The sequence below is a fragment of the Rhinopithecus roxellana genome, chromosome 12 (genome assembly GCF_007565055.1).
Source record: "Rhinopithecus roxellana isolate Shanxi Qingling chromosome 12, ASM756505v1, whole genome shotgun sequence".
Taxonomy (NCBI): Eukaryota; Metazoa; Chordata; class Mammalia; order Primates; family Cercopithecidae; genus Rhinopithecus; species Rhinopithecus roxellana.
Genome location: NC_044560.1, coordinates 70,793,305 through 70,809,409, shown reverse-complemented (window position 1 = coordinate 70,809,409; position 16,105 = coordinate 70,793,305). Strand labels below are relative to the sequence as shown.

General features: G+C 37.2%; 1 protein-coding gene across 2 annotated transcripts in view; it reads right to left on the bottom strand.

The window, feature by feature from the left end:
• PKN2 (protein kinase N2) overlaps window positions 1-16,105 on the bottom strand; it is a 163,687-nt gene that overhangs the window by 22,938 nt on the left and 124,644 nt on the right. For both annotated transcript variants that reach the window (XM_010360798.2, XM_030941799.1), the window contains exons 9-15: window positions 9,373-9,516; window positions 8,979-9,054; window positions 8,216-8,390; window positions 7,869-7,995; window positions 6,453-6,583; window positions 6,292-6,367; window positions 6,121-6,212 (exon numbers count right to left, since the gene is read on the bottom strand). In XM_010360798.2, coding sequence (XP_010359100.1) covers window positions 6,121-6,212; window positions 6,292-6,367; window positions 6,453-6,583; window positions 7,869-7,995; window positions 8,216-8,390; window positions 8,979-9,054; window positions 9,373-9,516 — 821 coding nt within the window. The remainder of the gene's footprint in view (window positions 1-6,120; window positions 6,213-6,291; window positions 6,368-6,452; window positions 6,584-7,868; window positions 7,996-8,215; window positions 8,391-8,978; window positions 9,055-9,372; window positions 9,517-16,105) is intronic.

The following is a 16,105-nucleotide window of genomic DNA, read 5'->3' as shown; positions in this document are numbered from 1 at the left end:
TAAAAAATAATTCTAGTTGGAAATAACATTCTTTATAAATTACTAAACTTAAAAATAAGCAAAATTTTAGCTATAACTTAAAAATCCTAACATGTGTCTTAGTTTTGCTATATGTGCTATGAAAACTGATCTACCTAAAATACATAACTTTGGTTGAAATATATTAATAGAAACTTTAAAAGATTATAGTGTTCACATTGATAGTCTATAGCACATATATGGTTAGTGGTTATAGTTAATTTTTAAAAAGGCTTAAGGGTGAATTATGAAAATTATTCAGGAATTGGTCAGAGAATTTAGCAATTTAAAGCATACTATGAAAAATTTAAAGTTTGTGGTGAAGGTAATTTCAAGGACAGTATCTATAATTCACAAGCTATAGTATTCAATTTTTTTATCATAAAATTGATATGAAGTTGAGAGGTACAGATATGCTGCATAAAATTTTAATTTAAAAGACTAGAAAATAAAGACAATACATGACAAAGTGTCTAAATGTTACTACAAATTAAGGCACTATTATAAATAAACTCAGAAGATTAAAAAGTTAATAGTTTTTATTTTTGTCATCATTTAAATTTACTAGAAAATAATGTACTTAAAAATTGCCTTGGACAAGATCTGTAAGACGTATTCTAATACATCTGCTTTATTAAGCCAATCTGAATTTTGGCTAAATGTAGATAAACTAATCAGATGAAATAAGACAAAACTAAGATGTTTTGGGCTTAAGTAGATGACAAGTATGTTCTCTTCATTATCTATAGTTGTGTGTTTTTTTGAGACAGGATCTTGCTCTGTCTTTCAGGAGCTGGAGTGCAGTGACATAATCATGGCTCACTGTAACCTTGAACTCCTGGGCTCAAGTGAACTTCCTGCCTCAGCTTCCTGAGTAGCTGGTACTACAGGCACATACTACCATGCCTGGCTTTTATTTTTTGATAGTGACAGGGTCTCACTATGTTGCCCAGGCTTGTCTTGAACTTCCGGTCTCAAGCAATCCTCCTGCCTTGGCCTCCCAAAGTACTGAGATTACAGGTATGAACCACCATGCCAGGCCCTGTCCCTAGTTTTTATTTATGGGTGACTCACTAATTCATTATGGGTGAACTTATGAATGAAACAACTGTTCTCAACTGAACAGGTGTTAGAACTGGGTGGAACATATAAATGGTATAAAACATTTGAGACTCACTGGCTGGACTACCCCTTGAAATTATTTTAATGTGATTCACAGGAATTATTTGAATTACAATAATGATGATACATCTGCATAGATGTCTTTGAACAATGAGATAAAGGAGCAAGGCTCTTTATAGATCCAAATTGACACAATAATTTTAATTTTATGCATTTTATAGCACACAAAAAAGCTATTGCATACAAATCTTCAACTTGTGTCACATTATCTAAATTGTGTATTGTCCCTAAAAGTCCATGCAACAGTCCAACTTTATGTAAAACTTTAAACCTTATTCATCCTGTTCAGAATATTTCCCTCTAAATTGTCATCACTCTTCTCTCCTTATTCCCAAATAACTTGTCTACCAAAACCCAGCAAAAATCCAACCTCTTTTATAAGACTCTACCTAAATCTTGCTCTAAATATTTCTAATAATGATGACAAGAATCAAATAAAGGTGTCAAAGTGAAAAGTGCAATACAAATGTCTGTTGCTGTTTCATCAGATTATAGATGTGGAATAAAAATTTAAGAGTAAATACAACAGAGATTTACTATTGGTTTTATGCTTTCTATGATTTGGGATAAATTCTAGAGGTGAAGTTGACCGGACTTGCTAATAGTTTGAGTGTTGTAGGTAAGGGGAAAAGAGCATCAAGAATGACTGTGTCTGGCTTGAGCAACTGGTATTGCTGTTTAATAAAATAGGGAAGACTAGAAGAGTAGCACGCCCAGGGAGCAGTACACTATATATACTATGGTGTAGTAGTGCACCAGTACACTGATTTCCTCCTAAGAACTGCTATTGTTTGTATTGCTTATTTTAACCTCGACTCTATCTAGTCACCTTTATTACATAATGTATTTATGTCTTGTTTCCCTAAGTTACTAGTTCCTAACATGTTTTGTGTACTTCCTTCAAAGTTCATTACATTTTTAGATAAGTTAGAAACCTGAAAACTTATATAAATAGTCATTTTAGTCAGGGGAAAACATCATTAATAAAACCAAGGTCTTAGAATTGAATCCTACATAAGCTGGTTAGCTGTGCTTTCTTCTACAAACACAAAAATATACTTCCAACCCTATTCTGTTGTGTTGAAATATAAATTGGTAAGAAAAGGAAGCTGAGTGAGGAGGCATTCCAATAACATAATCTTAATATCCTTACTCAGCAATTGAAGGGCAGACGGGACTTAGAGTGTTTTACTAATGGTAGGTACACAGAATATGATCTTTGTTCATAAATTATCTAACACTTTATTTTAAAATCCATAATTTGTGTTCACTTAAAAAGAGGCTGATTTGAAATTTTCTATGATTTATAATTTCAAAGTAAAATAATATAATACAGACTATAGAAAGAATAAATTTAGACTATGAGAACTGTCATTAAGAATCATAAAGTAGGCCAGGCACAGTGGCTCATGCCTGTAATCCCAGCACTTTGGTAGGCTGAGGGAGGTGGATCACTGGAGGTCAGGAGTTGGAGAACAACCTGGTCAACATGGTGAAACCCTGTCTGTACTGAAAATACAAAAATGAACTGGGCGTGGTGGTGCACTCCTGTAATCCTGGCTACAGGGGAGGCTGAGGAAGGAGAATCGCCTGAACCTGGGAGGTGTAAGCTGTAGTGAGCCGAGATCACTCCACTGCACTCCAGCCTGGACAACAGAGTGAGACTCTGTCTCAAAAAATATATATATAAAGTATTCTAGGAACATCTATTAAAAAATAAACAATAACACTAAATTCTATGGCTTAAAAAGATAAGCTAGGAAGTGGAAAGTAAATATTTAAAATTCTGCTCAGTTATAATAAGTTTAGTTTAAGTTATTTACCATTTATACTTGCAAGTAATGAAATATATTACTTTTAAAAATATGCTAGTCTTGGCCAGGTACGGTGGCTCACGCCTGTAATCCCAGCACCTTGGGAGGCTGGAGGTGGGCAGATGACCAGAGGTCAGGAGTTTGAGACCAGCCTGGCTAACATGGTGAAACCCCATTTCTACTAAAAATACAAAAAATTAGCAGGGCATAGTGGTGCACGCCTGTGATCCCAGCTACTGAGGAGGCTGAGGCAGAAGAATCGCTTGAACCTGATAGGCGGCGGTTGCAGTGAGCCGAGATCGCGCCATTGCACTTCAGCTTGGGCAACAAGAGCAAATCTCCATCTCAAAAAAATAAAAATAAAAAATAAAAAATAAGCTACTCTTAAAAAAAAAAAACTTATAATTTTTTTTCTCGCCTTCTTTCAGATATGCTAGAAATTTAAAAGTACTCCTTTTTCATATCTTCATTCCTCAAATTTCTCTAAGAGTGTGTTTTATTTCTCACTCTTAGATTTTTCTTTTCTCTCTTTTTATACCAGTTCTACTTGAGATTTTTAAATTTTCATGTTACTGAAAAGTAGAGATTTAAGTTAAGAATGGGTGTGGTGGTTTACACCTATAATCCCACACTTTGGGAGGCCAAGGAGGACCGCTTGAAGCCAGGAGTTTGAGACCAGCCTGGACAACATAGCGAGACCCTGACTCTATGGGGGAAAGAAATGTAGATGGATCAGTTGTATGCACCTGTGGTCCCAACGGGAAGCTGAGGCAGGAGGATGGCTTGAGCCCAGGAACTCAAGGCTGCAGTGAACTAGGATCATGCCACTGCACTCCAGTGTGGGTGACACAGTGAGACCCTGTCTCTACACAAGACTAGATTAATTTTCAGTTGAGATTACTAATGGCCTAGATTCTGGCTACAGCACCATCTTGTGATCCGAACTTTCTGTAGATTTAATTAGAAAGCATTTCTCCTACAAAGATTTAGCACAAAGTTGTAACAAGGTAGCAGAAAAGCCACATAAATCAAGATTAATAGAAGTAGTAAACAGTTTCCTATTATTTTAGAAAATAAATGAATTTACCATTTAAGAATCTGGACAAAAGCAAATATTCCTTCAGGAAAGGAAAACATTTGACCCTTCTATTATTCCAATTATAAACAGACTTAGAATCAAAGACTTGCTTTGGTGGGATCACAGACTTGCTTTAATTATCTGCTTGTATAACATAAAAATAATTCTAAACATGTAATATGGTGCTCGGAATATTTTATAAATATCCAGCAAGCTCTTTAGTATTAGATATCAAGAAAGCATTGATTTTGATGTGATTGAGGTCTATGAGAAACAGTGAAAAGAAACAAAGGTGAAAAATAGGAAAATCCAAAAGGAAAAGTTTATTTAACATAAAAAAACAAATCTCAATCTTTTGAGGCCTTTCCTTATTCTAAGAACTACCCATATGGTGGAAAAAAATATTAAAAGTTGCAATTTGGCATCTCTATGTATCAGTACAACTCAGTAAGGCAAGTATTACCAAACCAAATATATTTTTAAATATATGAGTTAACTGGGGCTTAAAGATGTTCAGTGAAATGCCTTAGGGTCAAATCCTTACTAAAGAGGAGCAATGAGGACTAGAAACGTCAGCCTTCTCAGTCATAGCCCAGGGCTCTCTTCATTGTGCAGGGCTGTCTACCAGTAATATTAATATATGCTTCCTAGTGGTGTAAGAAAAATGTCCAATGAAAGCCTTTTTCTGTGATAAATATGCCATTTTTATACAATAATGTCCATATTTAATTATTCTGTATTAAGACAGTCATTTCTTAAAGTATATTCTCTAAGTGAATTACAATCTTAACCCCCTAAATCCTTGCATTTTAATAATTATGGGGCCGGACGCAGTGGCTCATGCCTGTAATCCCAGCACTTTGGGAGGCCGAGGCTGGCAGATCATGAGGTCAGGAGATTGAGACCATTCTGGCTAACATGGTGAAACTCCATCTCTACTAAAAATACAAAAAAACAGGCCGGGCGCGGTGGCTCAAGCCTGTAATCCCAGCACTTTGGGAGGCCGAGATGGGCGGATCACGAGGTCAGGAGATCGAGACCATCCTGGCTAACATGGTGAAACTCCGTCTCTACTAAAAAAAAATACAAAAAACTAGCCGGGTGAGGTGGGGCACCTGTAGTCCCAGCTACTCGGGAGGCTGAGGCAGGAGAATAGTGTAAACCCGGGAGGCGGAGCTTGCAGTGAGCTGAGATCCGGCCACTGCACTCCAGCCTGGGCGACAGAGCGAGACTCCGTCTCAAAAACAAACAAACAAACAAACAAACAAACAAACAAACAACAACAACAACAACAAAAACACAAAAAAGTAGCCGGGCGTGGTGGCACGCGCCTGTAGTCCCAGCTACTCGGGAGACTGAGGCAGGGGAAGTGCCTGAACCCGGGAGGTAGAGGTTGCAGTGAGCCAAGATGGCACCACTGCACTGCAGCCTGGGAGACAGTGAGACTCTGTCTCAAATAAATAAATAAATAAATAAATAAATAAATAAATAAATAAATTAAATAAATAATAATAAAAAAAATTGTACAAAAAGATGTACCCACAACTTAATTAGACCCAGATGTTAGGGTCAAAAAACATGTTTTTAAGAAAAATAGAGGGAAAAAAATAACACATTCTGCTTTGTAAAATACTTTAAACCATTCCATCAACTGTAGATTATTTGTAAATGACTTTTTATCATTTCCATTAAGATAGAATGAAATATAGCTCCACCAAACAACAGATGAATAACAGTTTCTATTCCATATAAACACTTTAACATTTTCATATATAAAAAACTTAACAGAATTAGTTTAAACATTTCACTATCTTTTTTTGTTATCCATTAACCAGTTAATTGTCACAGGAAGGGTAAAAAGGAAGGGGCAAAAAGAAAAACTAATGCCTACCTTATGTCAAATATAGATACATTAATTTCTTCACATATTACTGTAAAATCGTGATAATTTTGCTGTTGTAATATATACATCATTTCTTTTAACTTACAAATTCAGAAAAATAAACAATTTCATTTTTAAAAACTAACCTGTCTACTTCATCTCGAGCCACAATATCACCTTTCTTTAAGGCTTTTATAGCAAACATTTCATTTGTGTGTTTATATTCAGCTAAAAGCACCTGAAATAAAAATAAAATTATTATTTTCCACTTGAGTTATTAATGTTGTAGATATTTCAAAAAATTCCAAAAAGATTACCTTTCCAAAATGTCCTCTTCCCAAGACAGCACAACACCTGAAATCTTGCAGATTAAACTGAAACCTTTGCTGAGATCTGAAAAGAGAAACGTCAATTAATAATAAGACAATCGAGTATGGTACCAAACATGTAGTAGCAAAACTTGGTATATATTCTTTACCTTTTATCCTCAAGTTCTTGAATACCACTATATTCTAGGCCTGACTGAGGAGTATCAGGCTTGTATTCAGATTGAGATTTTGGAAGTATACTATTTCTGTCATTCTCAATATCAAAAACAGTCTCTGAATCCTATAAAATATTAAATACACATTAAACCATAGAAACACCCAGAAAACAACTTATTTGGTAATGATAAAATTAAGGAAAAACATTTCAAAAGTCAATATAAATGTTGGAGTGAAAAGTAAAATTCAGATATTCATTCTTTAAAATTTCTTTTTTCTTTTTTTAGAGGTGGGTCTCACTATGTTTCCCTAGAGACCTCTTGAATTCCTGGCCTCAAGCAATCCTCCTACCTCAGCCTCCCAAGTAGCTGGAGCCATTACTTTTATATTAAACTTATCTAAAAAATTCAAAAAACTGGGCTGGGCGCGGTGGCTCATGCCTGTAATCCTAGCACTTTGGGAGGCCAAGGCGGGCGGCTCACCTGAGGTCAGGAGTTCGTGACCAGCCTCACCAACATGGAGAAACCCCGTCTCAACTAAAAATACAAAACTGGCCGGCGTGGTGGTGCATGCCTGTAATCCTAGCTACTCGGGAGGCTGAGGCAGGGGAATCACTTGAACCCAGGAGGTAGAGGTTGCAGTGAGCCAAGATCGTGCCATTGCACTCCAGCCTGGGCAACAAGAGCAAAACTCCATCTTAAAGCCAAAACAAAACAAAACCAAAACAACAAAAAACTAACACATTATTATGTATGTTAATCAAGTTAGAAGAAGAATAGTATTTCAGGCAGTATGTCGTGTAGTATCAACCACACTCCTATGTTACCTCTAGCTTAAGCAGCCTATTCTATCTCTTCTGGACCATGAGCATCCAGAGGCTAACAACAATTTCATGCCAACATTAAGAAGTTGGTTATCTCCTATCAACTCAGTCTAATTTAGCTGAGACTAGACCATAAGAAACACAAATTCGGCTGGGTGCAGTGGCTCATGACTGTAATCCCAGCACTTTGGAAGGCAGAGGCGGGCAGATCACCCGAGGTCAGGACCAGCCTGACCAATATGATGAAACCCCATCTCTACTAAAAATACAAAAATTAGCCGGTCATGGTGGCATGTGCCTGTAACCCCAGTTACTTGGGAGGCTGTGATAGGAGAATCGCTTGCAGGAGGATCCCTTGAACCCGGGAGGCAGAGGCTGCAGTAAGCCAAGATCATGCCATTGCATTCCAGCCTGAGCAACAAGGATGAAACTCCGTCTCAAAAAACAAAAACAAAAAACAAACAAACACAAATTCATACATTCACAGTGGCAATTTTAAATGGAAAGACACGCCTTATTCGCTATGATGCTTTCACTGCTAATTCATTCGGTGAAAAGGAATTATGCAAGGTTTAAAATGGCTTGCCTGTCCTGGTGTATCCAAAACTCTTAATTCAGAAGATTCATCTATTTCTCCAAGGGACGAAGCTCGTGGTGGGGCTGGAGGAGGTTCAGGCTCAAGATCAAAGTCCAATTTGGTTACTGTAGAATCACTTATAGAAGATAAAGTAACTCACCAAAACAGTAATAGAAAGTCTGTACTTTAAACCACTTTAAAATTAAAGCAAACAATTTACTTTTTAAGTACACAGAACACTGCTTTCAAAATACTACTTGGGGAAAAAAACAAGACTCAGTACACCTGCTATAATCAGTATGTAAGAATGTCCCAATAACTTTGCATAAGATATGCTTAAAATCTCAGACACATACCTAGCTTGAGGTGCTAGTTCAGGGATGCGTACATCAACCACTGGCACTGCAGTAGGCACAGGAGCTTGAGGGCTGAAGGTGCCAGAATGATTTACTGTAGGAATAGCTCTTCTTACTAGCCTTCCCCAAGTGGCAATATTAATATTCATTTGAGGAGCTCTGAGAAATGTTTTGCCTGTAGATATTGAAAATAACAAAAATAGAACAAATAATTTATGTATAACCCAAAGTCATAATTTAAAAATTCTTACTCATTAGTTTATAATCTATGAAGAACAAACAAAATTTGTCACTTAAAAAAACTAGTTTTTTACTATTTGCTAGTAAAGGCTGGTGCAAAATAGCATTAAGTAGTTTTAAAAACTACTTAATAAAATAAATAGGTAAGAAATTTTTTTTTCTCTTTAAGTCTAGAAGTAATATGTGGTTAAGGTTTTAAAAATAAATCTTATCTTTTACAGATATAAACTATAATATTTATGAATAAATCAGTAGGATGTCTGGGTTTGCTTCAAATTTGAGAAAGTAGTGAGAGGATGGCATATGGATATAATAAAATGAGTTGACTATTGTTGAAGCTGGATGATTGTACATTCCACTAGTCTCTTCACTTGTGGATACATTTAAAATATTCCTTAATAAGAAATTAGAAATAAATGAATAAACAACAACAAAAAAAACACAGATGGCTACTGCTTTTTAAATGGTAATTAGATGTTTAAGAAAATATCAAAATGCTATGTATTTGATTGTTAGTAATTACCTTGTTGCTTTGAAAAAATTTTCTTTTGTCTTTGAAGTTTTGGTCTTCTTTCAATAACTGGATTAAAAAAGGTAACCTGCAGTGAAGAAAATTCAAGTTGACATGAAAATAGCATTGGATTTATGGTTCATGAAATCCACTAAACTTATAAAATTTGAAAGCTTAAGAGAATCTTAGTTATAGTTTAGTCCAGCCCCTCATTTTCTAGATGACAAAAGAGACATAGGAAGAATAATTGGTTTGTCTCAAGGTCACATACCTATTCAGTGGCATAGCTCAGCCAAAACTCAAGTCATCTGTCTCTCAGCCTAACACTCTTTCCATTTCTATATTATGCTGCCTACATACGTAATTTCAATTGCAGTTATGCACATTAATAAAATACATTTATTACCTCTGCAAATAAAGTACCCTGTGGTTCCAAATAGAGACACATGCCATGCCGTTGGTTGTCTAAAAAATCTTCTAACCTCAGAAATTTTACAGCACACAGAGACCGCCAATCACGCCAATAAACTGAAATTTCCAGTTCACGTGACTAGGATAATTAAAAGAAATAATAAAGAAAACAGAAAAGACATCATTGGACACACACTTGAATAAAATATCACAAAAATATGAAATACAAATACAATAAACAAAAATTACACACACAAAGGTCACACTGTTTTAAAGAGGTTTGTAATGTTTCTCAACTGTATATTACTTTATCAAACTTACACATTTTAATTCAAAGGAACAAAACTTACATTGTGACATTTTCCAGCTAAGGTATTCCTAAAGTATACTTAAAGAATACACAACTGGGAATAACCAGTACAGATGAATAACCACCAAAACTCCTTCTCTTACAGCTTCAATCTTTTGGATTTCCCTCCTCTGTTTGTGATCATGTGCTATGTTACTACCCCAATGCTTGCTTGCTTCAAAGAACTCATTTGAAACCTTTTTATTTCTTTGTCTCATTGCTGAGTCAGAAAAAGTTCTGCAAATAGCATTTATTCTGTACTCACAATGTGCCACATATTGTGCTAATAAGCACTTTAAGAATATTAGGTCATTTAATTTTCAAAAGAATAGCACTGGGTAGCAAGACCCATTTTGCGTATGTAGGGCAGAAAGGGGAAATTCAGACCAAGCTTTATACAGAAAGATATTTGCTTATTATAACAATAAAACATAATTTAAAAAGCAAATTAGCAAGAATTTGAATGTTCAAAAACCAGGGACAAGTCAATTATACCAAAGCTATATGAGAGAATACACAGTAGACATTGAAAATGCTCATGTGGGGAAATACATTTAAGGTTTTAATAATCAGTGTTTAAATGCACCTGTAGAACATAGTTCCTAAGCTGGGGTCAATTCATATACTGACCACTACCTATATGTTTTAATGAATATATATTTTAATCATAAAGTACTGGACTTTTCTATTATTTTGTTTTTTAGGCTTATGTACACCATCCACAAAAACAGATAAATGTTTCTCCTTTTAAGGCTCTACAAAGCAGTAAATTACTTACTTTATATAACAAATTTCAATTTATAAACTTATGCATCTTATTATGTAAAGTCTTGGTATATACAGTAAAAAAAATCTATTGACCTTAAATTATAAATCTAGTTGATGCTAATGAACACAAAAAACACCTATAAAAAATGCAACATGAAAAGAAATGGGCCGGACGCGGTGGCTCAAGCCTGTAATCCCAGCACTTTGGGAGGCCGAGACGGGCGGATCACGAGGTCAGGAGATCGAGACCATCCTGGCTAACATGGTGAAACCCCGTCTCTACTAAAAATACAAAAACTAGCCGGGCGAGGTGGCGGGCGCCTGTAGTCCCAGCTACTCGGGAGGCTGAGGCAGGAGAATGGCGTAAACCCGGGAGGCGGAGCTTGCAGTGAGCTGAGATCTGGCCACTGCACTCCAGACCGGGCGACAGAACGAGACTCCGCCTCAAAAAAAAAAAAAAAAAAAAAAAAAAAAGAAAAGAAATGAATCAAAACACAATGTGCCAAAGGGTTTTATAGCCAAACAGGAAACCAATTAGAAAAATACATCTATGGCAGTGAGAATGTGATCTCAGGGACTCCCACCTCATTTCTTCTCTCTGACTCATAATTAATATGGGAGAGAATTGTCATGAAAGAAGTATGAGGAGAATATAATTATTTTAAGACTAGCAAATGGCATACAGAAGGGATGGGGTAGTAAGGCTGTAATATTCTATTCAAGTTAGAAGTGTAAGTATTTTGGAAGCAGCTATTTTGGGAAATAAACTGGAAGAATCATGTCAGGATTGGTAATTTAGACTCAATTTTTTTAGATTGGAGGAAGAGAGGTCTACTTTCTCCTGCCTTCTTCCACTGTTGCAAGGAAGACTCGTTGTGAATCAGGAAGATGCAAGATGCACATATGCTAGAGACAGAATTAGTACTTGTTAAAAGTTCTTATTACACTTTTACACTGGCTGAAATGGTAAGATTTTGTCTTACTGTGAATAAGAGAAGATCCAATCACCTCATTTGCTATTTATTACAGACACTCTGGTAAAACTAACATATTGACTAATTTCTCTTTCCTCTGTATCTTCCTTCCATGCTTCAAACTAAAGTACATTTCAGGCTGGGCAAGGTGGCTTATGCCTGTAATCCCAGCACTTTGGGAGGCTGAGGTGGGTGAATTACTTGAGGTCAGGAGTTCGAGACTAGCCTGGCCAACATGGTGAGACCCCATTTCTACTAAAAATACAAAAGCTAGCCAGGTGTGGTGCATGTGCCTGTGGTCCCAGCCTCTTGGGAGGCTAAGGCATGAGAATCACTTAAACCCGGGAGGCAGAGGTTGCAGTGAGTCAAGATCATGCCACTACACTCCAGCCTGGGCAACACAGCGAGATCCTGTCTCAGAAAAATAAAAATTAAAATGATCTGAGATTTAGGATAAGTCACCTCATAGACCTTAAGCTAGCTTTCCTAGGATTATACATTGAAGTTTTATGTAGAAAGTAGAAAAGTTCCTCTTCAAAGCTCATCTTGGGTTAAAAATAAAAGACACTAGGAATAATTGCTCCTTACTCTAAAGCCTCCTATCAACTATTAGTTCTTACACTTTAGCCCAGTTAGTTGCTTTGGCTTACTCAGGCATGTCTGGGCAGGCCCAGGCAAGTCTTAGCTCATAGCTTATGCCCCTTCCTTATTTGAAAATGTTGTTGCTTCCTTAAACCTTTCATAAGCAACTTCCTCTTCCTCTTTGTTCTCCTTTGCACTTACCTATTTAGGAAAGTTTTAGGTTATTAGCAAATCGGTAATCAGTTTAAGACTGTGAGGTCCAGCTCCAGCCAACGGATGCAGGACACAGCAGTGAGGACGACTCAAATGCATAAGGGATATATATATATGTCTGCTTTTCCTTTGTTCTGGTGTGCTCTCGCCATTGTCCCGTCTGCGAGGGGCACTCTTTCTGCAGAAAGTAAAGATTGCCTTGCTGAGAGATCCTTTGTCTCCGTACTGAGTTTTCTTCATGGCACCGATTATCTGTTTCTAACATTTTACATATAAAGCTCTTCACTTTTTGTTACTTTACACTGTTCCCAGTGAATGTTACTTTCTTCAAAACTTAAGTGGGAGAGTGGCTGTGATCTAGAGATATTTTATGTCAGTACTCCATCACTTGTGTCCAATCCCACTTTAAATCCTAACATCCAGCATGGTTTGAATAAGTAAACCAGTCACATGGTATCTGAAAAACAAGGTACCATATAGATAGACTGAAGCTTCTACATAAGATGTCACTAATGTTTACAATTTACTTTTTATTATTTTTTGTTTTTTGTTTCATTCGCTGCCCAGGCTAGAGTGTAATGATGCAATCTCAGCTCACTGCAATCTCTGCCTCCCAGGTTCAAGTGATTCTCCTGCCTCAGCCTCTCAAGTAGCTGAGATTACAGGCACCCGCCACCACACATGGCTAATTTTTGTATTTTTAGTAGAGATTGGGTTTCACCATGTAGGCTAGGCTGGTCTCAAACTCCTGACCTCAGGTGATCCACCCGCCTTGGCCTCCCAAAGTGCTGGGATTACAGGTGTGAGCCACTGTGCCCGGCCCAATGTTTAGAATTTAAAACGCAAGTGTGATTGCTGGTATGGTGGCAATTTTCTAGATGAAGCAGGTCAGTTCTATAAGGCAAGGGCGTGCTGTTAGTTAATTCCAAAGTCTAGGAGCAACAATATTCTAGACGGAGTGAAACTACCACCAAAAAAAGCTGAGCAGTATGAGTTGAGACAGGTACTGTCCCAACTTGTGTTTCATTTTGTCTTATTATGAATTGAATCTAGGATCAAAAAGAAAACTGCTTGGTGTAGACTTAAGGAATCTGCGTGTCTTATCTGAAGTCTAAGATCTGAAAGTAAACAAAAAAGGTAAGAGACACACTGCATCAGCCTTATGTGTGGTGGAAAGCAACAAATTAAAACATGTGTTGCAACTGAAAAAAGAACCGTATACATCTATCACAAAAGAATTAGCACAAAGAATGCTGAGGTTCCCAAATTGTTCGCTGAGGAGCCCTGGGGTGCCAGAGAGTATTTTCACTTTTCATAGGAAACACAGCAACATCTATGGGACACTGTGAGAACTACTAGCACAAGGCAGTTCATAGTTTCAACATTAGAATACTCCATATTTCTTCCGGTGATGTCATATCTTTGCTAAGGTGGGTTTTCAACAATAATAAAAAGCAACTTCCTAAGAGGAATCATTGTGGAAGAAGAGATGAGAGTGCAGTTATCCTTATGATCCCAAGGTTTGGGAAGTTACATAGTGAGAACAGGTAGACATGTCCCATTAGTTAATTTTAAGTATGTACTAATGGAATAAAAATACTGTTTTCACTCAGTATTTGTATTTTTCAAAAACATCTGTTTTAAGACTTAAATACTAACTAGTAAGCACTTCTTAATACATGGAACTGTTGGGTATTTCTTTAGGTCTAGGGACACACTGCAGAAACATTACAAGGACACTGAGGACACTGAACTGAGAAAGTTTAGGAACTTTGATAGAAGTAATGGAGACCTGGGCTCTACTACTGAAATGAAAAGGGCAAAAGAAGAAAATGTGAACCAGGCTCCACTGCCAAAAAGAAAAGAAAGCTCAAAAAAGCTTTCTGTTGCCACTTAAAAAGAGAATAAACTCAGTGCCTGGAAAATTCAAGAGCTGAAGAAAGGTGAGATTTCTGCAAACGTGTACACGAGAGATGATACTCACTGGTCTTCAATGTGCTTCTGAGGACAACATAGGCTTTGGAAATTTATCAGTTAGGGTCCTAGCAGCATGCAGATAGTACACTGAAAGAGTTTAAGCAAAGAGTTTTAAAAATTGGCTACTTATGGAGATGTGATAAAAGTTAAACCAACAAGGAATGAAAAGAATCTGAGGACAAGCAACAGTAGAAATCCATTATCACTCTTAGCCTGAAGGGGCAAGAGGAATTATTAATTGTTGCCAGAATCTGATTTAGACTAAATTTTAAAAAAGGAACTATCCAACAGGAGTTGTGGCCATAGATGAATGCTGTTGTGAAAAGCAAGGCAAGGCAAGGAAGGAGAAAGGGAAATACACACTGCGACTTTCCTTTCCTCCTGCTCTTGCATGTCCTAACAGTGTCTCTCATTCTAAGTCATAGCCAAGTAATTTGAGTAAACTTTGTAGTCATCAGTCCACAAACAGGGTAGGAAGCGAAGGAAGGAGACTGGAATCCACCGGGGAAAAAGAGAAAACCACCACCTCAAGAAACAATAATACATGTTTTCAGTTCAGCAGTCCAATGAGAGTGATTCTCCAGCTGGAACAAATGTGACAAAAAGAGGGAAACTTTGGGATCATTTGGGAGGATGAGAAATACAGAGAGAAGAGTAGGAGACAGAGATAATGGAGAATATAAGGCCATGATCTTGCCAGGAAAAGTCGGCCTGCTATAGATGTGGGTTACTGCCTCTGCTCCTTTTATAGGAAAGACACAAATAACTATGATAGAAACTACTATGCTGTATCAACTATGCACAACTGCTTCCTATGTCAATCCACATCATATAACAAGTTCCAAAAACTCCTAATTATTCCAAACCTATTGTATACTTTTCTGCCTCCATGTCTTTACATATATAGTTTCTATTTCTAATCTTATATCTTATTCTCCAACTCAAACATATATTGTTATATAAGATTTTCCTACTATTCTTTCCCCCATACCAGTCCAAATTTTCTCTTCTCCTCAAGGGCAAGTTAAACATCCATCTCTTCTACAAAGGCATCCTTTAAATCCAGCCCACATTTTTCCCCCAAGGTTTTTTAGATGCAGCTATCTTTTTATGTATCCTTGTAGGAACTTATGTTTTCAAATCTGAGGACTCATGGTTGTCATCATTCTGGAAATTACTGGCTATTATTCCTTCAGACATGGCCTCTGCCCCATTCCTTCTAATCCCTACTTCTGGAACTCCACTCCACGTGTTAGTCAGTCTTAGTTTATCCTTCATGTTTCTTAATCTTTCTTTCATATTTTTCATCTCTTTGTCTTTTTGTGTTGTATTCTGGGCAACTTCTTTAGCTCTTTTTTTTTTTTTGAGACGGAGTCTCGCTCTGTCGCCCAGGCTGGAGTGCAGTGGCCGGATCTCAGCTCACTGCAAGCTCCGCCTCCCGGGTTTACGCCATTCTCCTGCCTCAGCCTCCCAAGTAGCTGGGACTACAGGCGCCCGCCAACTCGCCCGGCTAGTTTTTTGTATTTTTTAGTAGAGACGGGGTTTCGCCGTGTTAGCTAGGTTGGTCTCCATCTCCTGACCTCGCGATCCACCCGTCTCGGCCTCCCAAAGTGCTGGGATTACAGGCTTGAGCCACCGCGCCCGGCCTTCTTTAGCTCTTTCAGGCCACTAACTCTCTCTTCTTTTCTTTAACTATGCTCTTAGTTTTCCATTTCAGAAGTTTTATTTCCTATTTTTTTAGTTCTACTTGGTTCTCTTTGTCATCAGCATCAACAATCTAACAATAATGGTCAATAATGTTTCATTTCCACCTTTCCCCCATAATTATTTGAAGCAAATTTCAGACATCTATAATTTCATTTTAT